The sequence below is a fragment of the Trichomycterus rosablanca genome, chromosome 5, assembly GCF_030014385.1.
Source record: "Trichomycterus rosablanca isolate fTriRos1 chromosome 5, fTriRos1.hap1, whole genome shotgun sequence".
In the NCBI taxonomy this organism is placed as follows: Eukaryota; Metazoa; Chordata; class Actinopteri; order Siluriformes; family Trichomycteridae; genus Trichomycterus; species Trichomycterus rosablanca.
The window spans coordinates 9923989-9939214 of NC_085992.1; the positions used below are offsets into that span (position 1 = coordinate 9923989).

The 15226-nt window shown below is 37.8% G+C and overlaps 1 protein-coding gene across 1 annotated transcript; it reads right to left on the reverse strand.

Moving 5' to 3' along the window:
* Positions 1-2901: 2901 nt before the first annotated feature.
* Positions 2902-10087, reverse strand: cep68 (centrosomal protein 68). Its single transcript, XM_062994852.1, has 6 exons — positions 9749-10087; positions 7081-8502; positions 6801-6923; positions 6587-6683; positions 3980-4108; positions 2902-3104 (listed from the first exon to the last, which is right to left on the reverse strand). Exons 1-6 carry the CDS (start codon positions 10037-10039, stop codon positions 3091-3093), a joined length of 2076 nt encoding a protein of 691 aa, XP_062850922.1. The 5' UTR covers positions 10040-10087; the 3' UTR covers positions 2902-3090.
* Between the last annotated feature and the right edge of the window lie 5139 nt (positions 10088-15226).

The following is a 15226-nucleotide window of genomic DNA, read 5'->3' on the forward strand; positions in this document are numbered from 1 at the left end:
GCTTCGGATCTTATATACATTTCTTATATAAATGTTGTTGATTAACAGTTTTTAATATAGTTTTTTAAATTTCAGATCGTGTTTTTGTGTCTGATTTGTAGTGGGCGTGGCATCATCTGTAAGGGGCGTTGTACTGACTGAGAAGGGCGTGGATTGTGAGTGAAAGTAAAGGAGTCTGAGGTAGTGATGTGCAATCGATCAGATACCAAGTAAATACAGGGCCAGTTGCAGATACCGATACTTTTCACTTATAAAAGCATTTAATTTACTTTCATGTAGGGGAGAGTAGTGTGTCATGATTTATGAGTAGGGCTCTCTCACTCACCGCTACATGTGTTCGGTCTCTCAGTGCCGCTCAGTCACGTGATGGTACCACACACACACACACACACACACACAGAGCAGGAGGAGTGAGGTGTGCATGATGTGAGAGGAGTGGAGTGTGTACACACACATGATCGCTACTTTCTGATGAAACGAGAGAAACGTGCTGAATGTAGAGGAGAAAAAGTAAAGCTAAAGTATCAATACTATCGAAGGTGTCAATACCTAGCCTAGCCACCTAGTTCACAGCTGAGATACTGACTAAAACCCAAATAACTCATACACCATTATTACTATTATTATGAAAGATATACAATAACGATTTGTGTACTGTGTGCAGTACACTAACTATACGAAAGGCATTACAGCTGAGTTAATACTCACCAATGCTTGTTAGCTTAGTCGCTAGTGTTAGCTGCTAAGCTAATTGCAGTGATTTCTGTTTTTATACTCTGTAAATTTAACTTTATCATAATAATGTTGTAATACATACATTTTTGTAAGGAGCTGCTCTCAGAAGGGTTGTGGATAAATTCAGATGTTTAAAGCAGTCAGATTTCTTGTTTCTGGGTGTTTAACTTTCTCCTCACTTCTGTTATCATCATGGCGTATCACCACCAAGCGGCTAACTAACTCATACCACGTAGTCATGTTTGTCAGGTGAAATATGTAATTTTTTAATAGTGACCAGATATATGCGTCCTTGTTCATTTAAAATAAAAACAAAAAACAAAAAAATAGATACAAATCTGTTTACATTTATAAGCTCAAAGTCAAAACACAAACGCGAGTAACGACTTTACGTAGGTATAAATTACACTATCATTTCAATAAAATTGCCCTTATTTCTGTATTCAGAAACGTACACTATTCTGTGAGAAATGAAAGAGTGGTATGAGTACTGCTGGTCAAACTTCAAGGTAGTTCAAATAACCCTGAAAAATTTGCAAGGAGGTCCTATAAAGATTGCTTATAGCTGGTGGTTGGTGATTTTGGTTTTACCAGGAGTGGAAGATTATTAAGAATCACTGCACCAATTGTTAACAGGTGGAGGTTTTACCACAAGGTGATCTATTAAATTAAATTTAATAATTGTACCTAAACGGGCAGCATGTTACAGTAGCAAGTCATTTATGTGCCCTTCTGACCTCTCCCTGGTGTCTAGAGTTTGACATGTTTTTCCATGTCAATATAGATTGTGTTTGTCTATTTTGGTCTCCTCTCACCTTCAGTAGACTGATTGTATACTCTAAGCTGCCTCATCCACCACTTTATCCTGGTCAGTGTTACAGTGGGTCTGGTTTCACAGGAAAACACTGGGCTTTACCCGCCATCCCTGCAGACATAGCTGATCATACTGTGTAGGCGTCCAGTCGGCTGATAGCAGCGCAGAGATTCAAACCTGGATCCCAGCCATGGTGGGCTATAGTAAAAGGCACATATGCCATTTGGAAAAACATAATACATCCAGAAAAGTGACCAGAAAAAGACAAAATTGGTGCAAAGGCTGTATTTATTAAGGTGGTGTCTGAAGTAACAAAGTAACAGAAGCAATACATCATACTGACCATCACTGGGTTACTGACCATAACCCAAAAGTAGAAACCATGTTAAATAAAGTCTCTTTACAAATGCTTTTTGCATATTTAACATTAAGACTTAATAAGATAGGCTTAATAATCTGAAATCCTGATCCCAATCCAGGATTAAAAACACTTTTGTACCCTTGGACATTTTGTACAATAATACTATAATATTTTACAGTAAAAAAGCAAGAAAGGTATAAAGGAAAAAATAAACATCAAAGTCAAATACGGCAAGTTTAGGGCATCAGTGGTCACAGGTGACAAGAGTGTGTACAGTAAAACATAACCAATTTAAGAGTAGAGAACAGGAGTGTTTAAAACTGTAAAGCAACCTTAAATGTTAGGACATGCAATAGAACTTGTGGAGCTTTTGCTAGTCACATCTGACAGACTGTCTAGTCTGTATTCAATAGTGAATTCAATATTTGTCTAACAGACCTCACTGACATCAGGTTTATTATAGTTTAAAATTATTGTAATTAAATTTTTGTTTTTGATGCAAGCAGATTTATTTTGTTATTCATGCAAGCAGATTTAGTTAAATGTTACATAAAACATTAGAAAGACAAAAAATGTGATGTGTGATCATGGCACAAGTGCTGGTGTCAGGTTTAGGTTTGTCAAAAACTGGAATATTTCAAGCACAACCAAAGTCGTTAAATTCTACAAAGAATGTGTTTTAAAACATCCAGTAAGTAGCAGTTTTGTGACTTGATTAATGAGTTCAGTGTAAGTGCGTAAATAAATATTTCCCTTGTCAATCTTGTGATATTAATGACACAAAGTAACTAAGCTGTTCTAAAAGCTAACTAGGCTGAGAATTATATAAATGTGGCAAGTAGATGAAAAAAAAAGTCATGAAAACTACAAGAATAAGTTTTTGCAAATACAAGACAAATACAAAAACTTAGTTTTATTTTGACATTAATTAATTTAGATCATAAAATTATTCTGCTTTTGTGCTTTTAATCAATTATAATCTTTTACTGTGTTTTATGAATTCGTGAAAAGTTTCTTTAATTATAATAACGCTGATATTAGGAACCCTGAACTATAGAAGCCCTGAATAACAAGTTCTGTACCAGTAACCACTTACATTGTGTTTCTGACATGATGTAACACTGGTACATGAAGGTACAATACACACTGAACTCAACTGATCCTTACAGGTGAAGATCCGTCAGGATGTCATTTCTGTTAAGAAAAGAAATGAGTATTTAATATAAACACACTTTTATTTACATTCATGGCTACAAAGAATTGTTTGGCTAGCAGGTGCACCAACAATAACCACGTCAAATTATGTTGGCCTTCAAGCTTGCAATAATATATTTCACATGATTTAAAGTCATTCTGATTGAAAGTAATTCTGATTCTAACAGAATTCTAAGTTAAATCAAGGCTCTTGCTAGACCTAAATGTGCTTCAAAACAGGAAGAATAAATTAAAAGATTTTACTATTAGTTTTATTTTATTAAGAAAGAATAAAACTCATAACAAATGGAGAGATCAAACACAGAAACACAACATGTTGGATATTGTCTTAAAATACAGTTCAGTGACTGGTCTGCCAGTTCTACTGTGGCTAAATTAAAGCAAAAAGAGACAAAATCTATATTAATGTCCATGATTTTGTATGTGATGTTCAAGTGTCTGTAGTCTTAACTGTCTCAACACATTTAGCATAAAAAATGTTAAGAGATGCCGGCACGGTGGCACAGTGGGTGGCGCTGTTGCCTCACAGCAAGAAGGACCTGGGTTAAATTCCCCAGCCAAATTTCTGTGTGGAGTTTGCATGTTGTCCCTGTGTCTGTGTGAGTCTCCTTCAGGTGCTCTGGTTTCTTCTCACAAATCCAAAGACATGCAGTCAGATTAACTGGCACTACTAACATTACCCTAAGTGTGGTGACCTGTCTGAGGTGTTTCTTGCCTCTTGCCCAATGAATTGGACTTACTGTGACCCTGACCAGGATAAAGTGAAGGTAGGCCAGACAATAAATGAATGAATGAAGTTAGTAGATATACCTGAAGAAGTATGTATGCCTGTAGTATACTTTTAATAAGTTTACCTGTGCTGTCGTGTGAGTTTGATTCTTTAAGGTGGTCTATAGTAGACAGGATGGAGTAGAAGAGATGCTCTGAGTGAGTCTCCAACGCATCAGACTGTCTTTCTATCAACATCAACGTCTCCTTCAGAACTGGATTCCCAGATGAACAAGTTCAAAAAATATAAACGAATAATTGCATAAACAGATGTTAATTCTTTTTAATCAAACAGGAAATTAGTAACAGCAATTCAATTGTTAGTTATGAAACCTACGTACTTCAGTGTTATGAAACACAATAAAACACAATTGTGTAAAAACACAATAAGGAGATTAATATACGTAATCTACAGTGAATCAAATTAGACATTTTAATTTTAAATGTTATAAATTGGTGATTTTATAAGCTTTGTTACTTGAGGTACCAAGAATCTATTTGGTGTATATATGTGTTTATATGTGTATGTGTGTAGTATAAATATATATTTTGTATACAGTATATGTGACTTGTTGATGAGACTTCAGCATTACAAGACATTGTAGACAATTGTATCCTTCCAACTTTGTGGAAACAGTTTGGGGAAGGCCCTTTTCTATTCTATTTCTATTCAATGCCCACACAGAGCCCTAACCTCAACCCTATTAAACACGAAGACTGTGAGCCAGGCCTTCTCACCCAACATCAGTATCTGACCTCACAAATGTTCTTCTGGTTGAATATGTGAAAGTTCACACCCTAAAAATCTAAAAATCCCAGGAAAGGGAAAGCTGTTTTAGCTAAAAACTCCATATTAATCCCTATGATTTAGAAAGGGATGTCATAAAAGCTCCGGTAAATATAATGTGTATGTGCTGTATATATACATACATATTTATTAAGACATTCATTTGACTCATGACATTTTGGCACTGTTTAACTACCATTTTCCTATTGATGGCTTTGAGAAAATTAGATTAATGACAAGCTGTGGCTTAGTAAATTAAGTTAGACTAATCTGAACAATCAAAGAGCAGTTTGTCTAGAGCTGCATTTAATTATGCACTTACAGGGGTTGGACAAAATAACTGAAACACCTGGTTTTAGACCACAATAATTTATTAGTATGGTGTAGGGCCTCCTTTTGCGGCCAATACAGCGTCAATTCGTCTTGGAAATGACATATACAAGTCCTGCACAGTGGTCAGAGGGATTTTAAGCCATTCTTCTTGCAGGATAGTTGCCAGGTCACTACGTGATGCTGGTGGAGGAAAACGTTTCCTGACTCGCTTCTCCAAAACACCCCAAAGTGGCTCAATAATATTTAGATCTGGTGACTGTGCAGGCCATGGGAGATGTTCAACTTCACTTTCATGTTCATCAAACCAATCTTTCACCAGTCTTGCTGTGTGTATTGGTGCATTGTCATCCTGATACACGGCACCGCCATTGGATGCACATGGTCCTCCAGAATGGTTCGGTAGTCCTTGGCAGTGACGCGCCCATCTAGCACAAGTATTGGGCCAAGGGAATGCCATGATATGGCAGCCCAAACCATCACTGATCCACCCCCATGCTTCACTCTGGGCATGCAACAGTCTGGGTGGTACTCTTCTTTGGGGCTTCTCCACACCGTAACTCTCCCGGATGTGGGGAAAACAGTAAAGGTGGACTCATCAGAGAACAATACATGTTTCACATTGTCCACAGCCCAAGATTTGCGCTCCTTGCACCATTGAAACCGACGTTTGGCATCGGCACGAGTGACCAAAGGTTTGGCTATAGCAGCCCGGCCGTGTATATTGACACTGTGGAGCTCCCGACGGACAGTTCTGGTGGAAACAGGAGAGTCGAGGTGCACATTTAATTCTGCCGTGATTTGGGCAGCCGTGGTTTTATGTTTTTTGGATACAATCCGGGTTAGCACCCGAACATCCCTTTCAGACAGCTTCCTCTTGCGTCCACAGTTAATCCTGTTGGATGTGGTTTGTCCTTCTTGGTGATATGCTGACATTACCCTGGATACCGTGGCTCTTGATACATCACAAAGACTTGCTGTCTTGGTCACAGATGCGCCAGCAAGACGTGCACCAACAATTTGTCCTTTTTTTAACTCTGGTATGTCACCCATAATGTTGTGTGCATTGCAATATTTTGAGCAAAACTATGCTCTTACCCTGCTAATTGAACCTTCACACTCTGCTCTTACTGGTGCAATGTGCAATTAATGAAGATTGGCCACCAGACTGGTCCAATTTAGCCATGAAACCTCCCACACTAAAATGACAGGTGTTTCAGTTATTTTGTCCAACCCCTGTAGACTCAGAGACAGCTGCTGGAGAAAGTGTTAAGAACGTGAAAGTGAGCATGCTAATGAAACTCTACAAATAAACTTAGGAAGCATTTTACATTTTCCGAGCCAAAGGTAAACAATAAAACTGTCACATAAATTCAGTAGCCAAGTTACTACTACCTTGTACTTAAAAACCACTGGCTATGGGTGTATTTCAACTAACTATGTGAAACAGTTTGTAATTAATATGTAAGCCAAAATTAGAAAATAACTTGATAATACAAGTATACATGATCATGTGATCAGCATATAAATAAATAAATAATATTATTAATTGCATAATCAGAATTACTAGACTTACAGGGAGAAGCAGAGTTCATACAGAACAGTAATATCTCTCCGGTCTGGAGGACCGAGGCAGTAAGTGGTCTGTGAGCTTGGACTTCCTTCTGGAAACTCTAGAAATAATTAAGATACATCCACTGAGTTACTGACAGAAGAGTGTATGACAAGCATAGTTTTCCCAACAAATCAGAAAATCTTCATCCTATATTACTTCTAACCTGAGTACTGACCTCATAGTCAGCCAGAGAGGCTTTTACACTCTCAATGTCCACTGAATTAGGTGGTATGACCTCCATCTTCTCCACCACTTTGTACAACCACTGGATCAGCTGTTCTAAATTTGAGCAAAAAGCCTGATAAGACAAGATAATGCTTTATTAGTTATTAGCACCGAAATGTATTGTGTGAATCAAAACAACTAAAATTAATCCATTAAACATACATTTTTATTTGGTAGTAGCAATTATATGCCGTGTTAGTACATTACTATATAACTTTCAAGTGACTCACTTTTAGGTGCTGCAGCAGGGACTCCTTGGTTTCATCTTCTCCCTCATCAATCTCTGTCCTCTGAAACTCAGATAGTGACTTTATCTGATTCATAATGGCTTCTACTTTCCTCACATCTCCTCTGTATAATTCACTGCTGATTGTAGACACTCTGTCATCAAGCCCCTTCAACTGTTCAGAGAAATCCTCATTTTGGAAAGAAACATCCACAGCCTGTTTTTGGTCCTCATTTTCCTGCTGATCAGAGACCTGGGCTTGCTTCTCCATATGTGCTGCTGAAGATCTTACTGAGGCACTCTCCCTTTCCAGTAACTGCCATCCAGTCTTGACTGGCTGACCTATCTGTTCTGTGATGTTCTTTAGCTGGTCTGACAGATCCTGAAGCTCCTGCAGCCGCCTAGGCAAACGTAGGAACTCCTCATCCCAATCGCCAAGTGAATCAGGATGGGGTAAGATGCATGTGGACCTGATGAAGTTAGGCGCAGACCTGGATGTGGGAAAGATGCCACGTTCCTTGCAATAAAAGCTTTGCTTTTCCTCACAATCAAGGCTTTCCACTGATAAACCCACCTGCTCCACTGATGAATACAAGCTACTAGATGGTCTGAGATCTGATGATTTAGAATGTAACAGTTTACTCTGATTGAGTCTATGAAATTCATATAAGCTTTGACCAGAGGTTGGTTCACATCTAGAATCATCTATTTCAGTCCCAGGTGGGTCCAAGCAGGAAAGGCTAGAGCAGCTGAGAAAACTGTCCAGTTCAATTCCAGAGTCTGGCAGAAAAAGATTAGTTTGCGTAGAAGTTTTACACTTTTTGGGTTGCCAGTTGCTTGCTGTGTTAGGCCTTATAGGGTATGTATAATCTAGGAGTGTCTGATACTCCCTGTCAGGGTCCCAGCTGGGGGACTTGCGGTCTGGGGAGGGTGGTAAGCAGCTGGGAATGGCACAGGCCCAGTAATTAGCTTGATAAGGGGACATATGTTTAAGATCCGTTGAGTAGCCCTTGTTATAACTTAGTGAGGATCTAGTGTTGGGAAGGGAGTCTCTCTCCTGCTTGAATGTTTTTGTCTTTTGTGAGGGACGGGTTTGAAAGGTGTATGAATGAGAGATAGTCTCCTGGGTGGAAATCCACTTACGGCTTTGTGATTCAGTTAGGCTTAAGTCATCTAAAACAGGACTGGAAATGTTCAGTCTTGTATTTTTGCTAGCTAAAGGCACAAAGCTGAAATTTAGCTCATCATCAGAAGAACACAGCCTGAGGTCTGATAGACTTAACGAAGCAGACAGATCTTCTCTGGATGATGAAAGAGAAGGAGCAATGATCTTTGGTGTACTTGTCCTTTTTGAGATGCAGTTGTCTGACTTTTTATGCAACCACTCACTTTCTTTCTGATTACTTGCCGCATTGCTCACATGGACCTGTAAAAATAAAGATTATAAGGTTTTATTTAATTCATTTAAGATTCATTTATTTATTAGGATTTTAACATCATGTTTTACACACTGGTTACATTCATGACAGAAATGGTAGTTACTCGTTACACAAGATTCAACAGTTTACAAGTTTAATATCAAACACACTCATGGACAATTTAGTATGTCCAATTAACCCAACTGCATGTCTTTGGACTGACAAGGAAACCGGAGCTCCTCGAGGAAACCCATGCAGACATGGGGAGAACATGCAAACTCCACACAGATTGGACCCAGACCGCCCCACCTGGGGATCAAACCCAGGACCTTCTTGCTGTGAGGTGACAGTGCTACCCACTGAGCCACCAAACCACCCAAATTCCTTAAGAAAAGAAAATTACCAAATGTAATTAATTACTAAGTATTCTTCACATTTAATAAGTTGTAATATGTCACCAACAACAAAAATCAGTTACATTTAAAAATGTAAATAATTGAAGAAAATTTTAAACTCAATGCCTTAGCTCTTGGTGGCTAAAAGATCAAAAAGTTTGAGAATGATTAATGGCTAGCTACATGTTTAAAGAACACGCATGCTAATTCATATCCTTACAGATTGGTAGCTGTTGTGTCAACGGTAAGACCTGGATAGTGAGTGGAAATGGGCAATGACTAAACAAAAAATACAATTAATAACTTATTTTCCAAAGCATCACATTAACCGTTTGCAGGAATCAAATTTGAATTGGGCATTTTACCAAAATAATGAAAGATAATATAAAATATTGTGTTTTTCTACTTTTATTTAATAAAGGTACAATAGAATTTATATATCATTGCTAATCTGATAGCATTTAATACACTGCTATATATTGTATAGCAGTACATGTATATATTAATTGTGTATGTAGACTGCATGTATAATATTTTCTAAAGAGGTCAAATGTGTTGTCAAATTCTAATAATGTTACATATCTGTACATATCTGTAGGTAGTATGAACATGTTAGCAGCAGAACACTTCAAAAGATATTACTGGCATGTTTATAACCCTATTCTGTCCCAAGCCATTATTTCATTAGCCAAGGTCAGTGTTTATTTATACACAATTTTATACAATCATATCTACTAATTATCATCCACAGTGTTTATCATCACGTTCCTTTACAATCATACAAACAGTAAGTGTCAAGTTTCTAGACCTACAGGTAATATTAAATGCAAGTCTAAATGTATCACCATTACCAACTTACTGTTTCTGAACAATCTTGCGTGAGAGGATTCTTCAGAATGGAAGTCTGGTGCTCTGCTGAGATCAGCGGTTTTCTGGCAGTGTACAAGCTTCTGCCTGTCAAGTACATAGACGTGGGTGCCATGGTAACGGTCTTTTTGGAAGAACCTTTCTCTTTGTCCAAGTCCTTGACATCCTGGCCATGTGGTAGTCTGGTTCTATCAGTGGCTGTTTGTGTAAATCGTCTCGCATGGCCCCTGCAAATAAACGCTGGAACCCTTCTCTTATTCACCACATAGTTCCTCTGCTCCATTTAAAAGAAGATGTCTGATAAGACTAACTTCCAGAGCCATATGAACCTGCAACTCTAGAATGCCTCATTGGTTCCCACTGATGGATGAACTGTTGATAAGAGAAAAAAAAAGCTTTGTCAGCATAACCTGCAACTACATGCTTCAAAAACATTTACTGTACATGCTTTAAAAAATCAGCTTAAAGAACCACAAAACATTATAATGAACCCAACTAGTGTATAAAGGAGTGTAATTTCAGAATGGGTAAAAAGGGGTGTAATGTTTGATGTAACAATGTGGTTACTATTGATATTGTTCAGTAAACTCATTAAGAGTGCATGTTCAGGCTTGCCTTACATTCAAGAATAAATTTGAGAGAGTGTGTATGAGAGAGAGAGAGAGAGAGAGAGATATGAATACATACACACACACACACACACACAAACTTTAGAATCACCAGCTTAATATGCTGTCAAAGCAGCTCTGACACCCCCCCTTCCCAAAGACGTAGACTCCACAAGATATCTGATGAGCCCTCTGGTATCTGGTACCAGAACATTACCAGCAGGTCGTCCAGCTTCTATTTTTGGTAGCACTTCTGTTGGCACTTCATGTCCTCAATGGCATCAATGAGTCTTGGTTGCACAACCACCTACCTTTTAGCCCCCCTTTCTGTTTCAGCTACAGTGATGAGTGATGAGGGAAGTCTCTCTCAATGGCATCTAGGCAGGGGCACAGCATCCAAATAAATCCAAAGGGGCGCACAGTTCATGCCCCATCATAAGTACGGCAGGAGTGCAGCCAGTGGCTTCCTGGACAACACTGTGGCAGGTGAATAACAGCATGGGGGTGTGCTGTCGTACATAGCAAGGTAAAGCACAGTCTTTGTCCTGGGGGGCAAAGGGGTGTCTGTTGTGTCATACCAGTGCTTCTAGCTGATGACTTTTTCCTTACTCAGCCATTTATTGTTCCGCTGTAGCAACTGTGATAACACCTTGGTAAACCCCGGCAAGTTACGATTTGAGTCAATGTCTGTTTTTATTTCAGACTTTACTTTGCTTTTCTACCACTTTTTCCATCACCACCATCATCATTCCTCTGTTTGTTACAGCCCCCAGAACAGTGGATTTATAATGGCAAGCACATATAATCCCAGGATGCAGGTGTCTCCCATCATGCAGTTGACAGCTTTTGCTACCAATCTCCTGAGCTACTGGGAAGTACAAATATTGCGTAGTCATCCAAACTTCTTTCAAATTGGCTGTCATGCACATACAGTGTGTTGCTGCAAGCGCCCTGGCTGCAGTGCCCGCAGTAACACATCCACAGCCAGGCTCAGATTTTCTTTTGGACACGCATTGGCTACGCACAATCTCTAACTGCCTCCCCAGGTTTTCAGTCAGACTCTCCCATGTTATGCCACCCGTCATTAGGAGAACTAGAAGGGCTTGCTATGCCGGTCCCATTTAAAGCAGTGGCTAGCTGGACTGCCTTGTTTGCCATTTCAAACTGCCGGAGGTGAGATGTCCAGTTCCCGATGCCATCATAGCAGCACACCTTGGGTCGGGCTGTTGGCATTACCAGTGGTTTGACAGTGGAAACTTTTCCTGATGGTGGAAAGCTCAATGTTGAAACCAAGATTTAAGCACCTAAGCACTTAATTAAAAAAAACAAAAAAACAAAAACAAATGCCAAGACCAATCTGATACTACTTTAAATTTTGTCCGGTATCAGCCCTTGATCACTATCAGATAGACGTTTTAAACATTTTAAAGTATTTCCTATGCCCTTTTAAGGATTTATTCTTTGTTTTGTAATTTCCCAACATCTGTAGTTAAAGTCAAATGCTTACATACACAAGAAAATCTAAATCGTCACCTTACACTAATCACATAATTTGTCTGAATGTTGAGATGTAATTCAAGAACCTCAAAAAACAGGTCTGACATTACCTGGAATCAGGTATCCACACAATTCAGTTAAATACTTCACTGGCATAGCCAAAAGTATGTGAACACCTCTCTAAATGTCTCTAAATAGAGTTCAGAAGTGTCAGTCACACCCATTGCTAACAAAAGTATAAAAGCAATTATATAAAATCGTATCATATTTAGGTGTTTGTCCAACACCTGTGCAAACAGTAAACAATAACACTTTTCAAATGTTTCAGTTTAGGTAAGACAAGTTGGAAACTTTCTAAATATTTAATGTCACATTCACTATTTAAACCTGAAACGTGCAGCATAGAGTGGCTGAAGAGAAAAAAGAGCTATCTGATCCTAAACAATGACAAATAGATTAAATGTATGAACTGGTGACACAATCTAGGAGCGGTTTAAGAAAGGAATGCTCAATGTCCCGTTATTTATCACAGTGTACCTGCTGTCAGCTAACCAGCTCGAGATGAATATCATGTCAGTAATGCTAACACTTATAACCTGTAATCAGAACCTAAACAACGTCCATCACTGTTTTACTTTCACTTCACTTCCAGTACTGCGTGTGATTCTCATCTATAACACTGCGGTCGCCTCCGATCTTAGTAGCAGCCATTTTCTGTATACAAGTGACACATGGTAACTTACCCTTTTTATTCCAGATGTAGCAGGAAATTTGGCACTTAAAAAACGCACAAATTAATCATACAGCAAAAAGTACAAGCATTAAAACACCGGAGAGTTGAATAGTAAAACAGTTCCTATTGAAGACGGAAAGAGCGGAAGAGCCAGACACTGCCAGCCAATTGAAACAGCACACTGCAGTTCACACAGCGGCCATTCATACAGAAACACCACTGTTACTCTGTTCATGCATTTAAAATATATATTAATAATTTAATATATAATACAATAATTATGTCATTAATTCTACTACTACTACTAATAATAATAATATAATAATAATAATAATAATAATGATAAGAAAAAGAGGAAGAATACACCTTTGATTTATTTACCTTTTTAAAATAGACAAATTTACTACAGCAATGTAGTCCCATAGATCCTATACTGTGTAGACCACAACACCACACACTGTGCCTATATACTACACAAAATTTGTTTTACAGGATACCAAAATTATTGTTAACCCTTTGATGCACAACCTGGGTCAAAAGTGACCCAACTGAGTTTTTATTTTCTATATCTTTGCAATAAATTAATTTCGTCATTCAAGCTTCCATGAATTTTTCAATTAACTTGTTTTTGATCATCACAAATCCTTATTTCAGTTTTATATTTTTTGCTTTTTTAATAAAAATCATTTTTGTATCACTACCCTTCTAACGCACAACATGGGTCAAAAATGTATTATGTATTTACTATGGAATTTGACAGAAACTACTGACATTTATAAGACATTTACAACCAAAGATTAGGCTCTTGAATCTTGAATATGTCCAATACTATTTGCTTGCTAGCTGTTTACCTATTCTAGTATAGATAGCTTTTATTAGCTAAGACAGCAAATACATGAATAACTGACTAATGCAAATACATGAATAACTGACTAATGTGCATATGAAAATATTCTTGAATGGATTAATATGGGTCATTTTTGACCCATGTTGTGCATTAGAAGGGTTTGCTTAGCTTGTGCATCAAAGGGTTAATTATCCAGTAACTGTGCTTGAGTGTAGGATACAGTAACTAATGTAGCTAGTTCAAAGTTTGTTGTAAGTTTCTGATGTCCTTCATTTAAAAAAATATGTAAACATTAATACATAACTTTATCAATCGTCAATCCCCTGCACATTATTTTCTCCTTCCTCTGGTTAACAGATATTTTTATAAAGTCATCTACAGCTACTACTTCTCAACTTGATCCAATGCCTACTCCTCTTGTTAAAGCAATGTCCACTTGTATTATGTCATGACTGTCAATGCTTCTCTTAGCTCTGGTGTCATTTCCCCCAACCTGAAACTAGTAGCAATCACTTCAGTTTTAAAACAGCCTGGACTTGACCATGAAGATCTCAGAAACTACCAGTCCATTTCTAACCTTTCTCTCCTGTGCAAGCTTCTTGAGCGTGCTGTTGCACCTTGACCATCCCAGATCTCATAAAATCCACCTCAGTACAGGTTAGATGCCTTGGTGTCACCTTGAACTCGATGCTTCCATTTCACTTTCGCATTAACAAAAAATACAACAGATATCTTTCACTTGAAGAAAATTACAAATAATTTTGCAATGCTGTACTTCACAGACTCACTGACTGCCTTAGACAAGGCACAGAGCTTGGAAATCATGGTCAGAGATTTGCAGTGATCTGTGTTGCTTGGTTGCTGTCATTCTGCCTCACACATACGATCACACAGAGTTGTTGGCAGTGGGAGAGGTGGGCAGCGATGTTCTGAGTAAGCCCTCATAGCTGTGGTATCATCTTATTCTCACTTTTAGTTATGTTACAGTTAAGGTTGATTTTTGGTTATGAATTATTTGGTTCCTTTTATATCTATTGCTTTTCAAGGTGGTTTGGACATCATGGTTCAGAAGTTACCTTTCCATCTAGCCGAAGCTGAATCTTGTGGGTCATGTTGCCATGCCACCCAAGCAGCTATTAATATCTACACTACATTATCTGCAGTAACTACACTCACAATGTGCTGAAACACACTATTAGACTTTATTCTACTACAGTCTGAACTGAAGTATAATAAATTGTGTCTATTTCTATAGTAGTAAATTAATTATTAATGGTAATAAATGTTTGCTTTTTCCTATTCCATTCATCAAAGGTCTGGTCCCTGTTGAGTCCGTTTCTTGTCAAGATTTTTCCTTTGGATATTTAAAGAGTTTTTTACCCTAGTCTTGCTAATTAGGGATGTGTATACCTAGGTTCTGTAAAGTCGCTTTGAGATGATGTTTAGGGTTAAAAAAGACTATACAAATAAATTTTGACTTGATAATAAAATTCACTGAAAAATGTTGGCCTGTTAAAAAGGCCAGAGGGAAAAAAACCCCAAAAAACAGAAGCTAAATTGCTTATGATTTATTGACAAAACACATAAGAAAAAATGGCTTTTTAGTAACAGAAATTTAAAATGTCACAGTTTAGGATTTTAAAGAGTATCTACTGGAACCATTTTAAAAGACAAATTAATAAGATGTACAATTACATTATGTAGTTACAACAGCCAAAAACAGTCCATATAAAGCTTTTATCATCTGAATTAAGTTCAACAAAATTTGTGCAAAAAATTCAAATA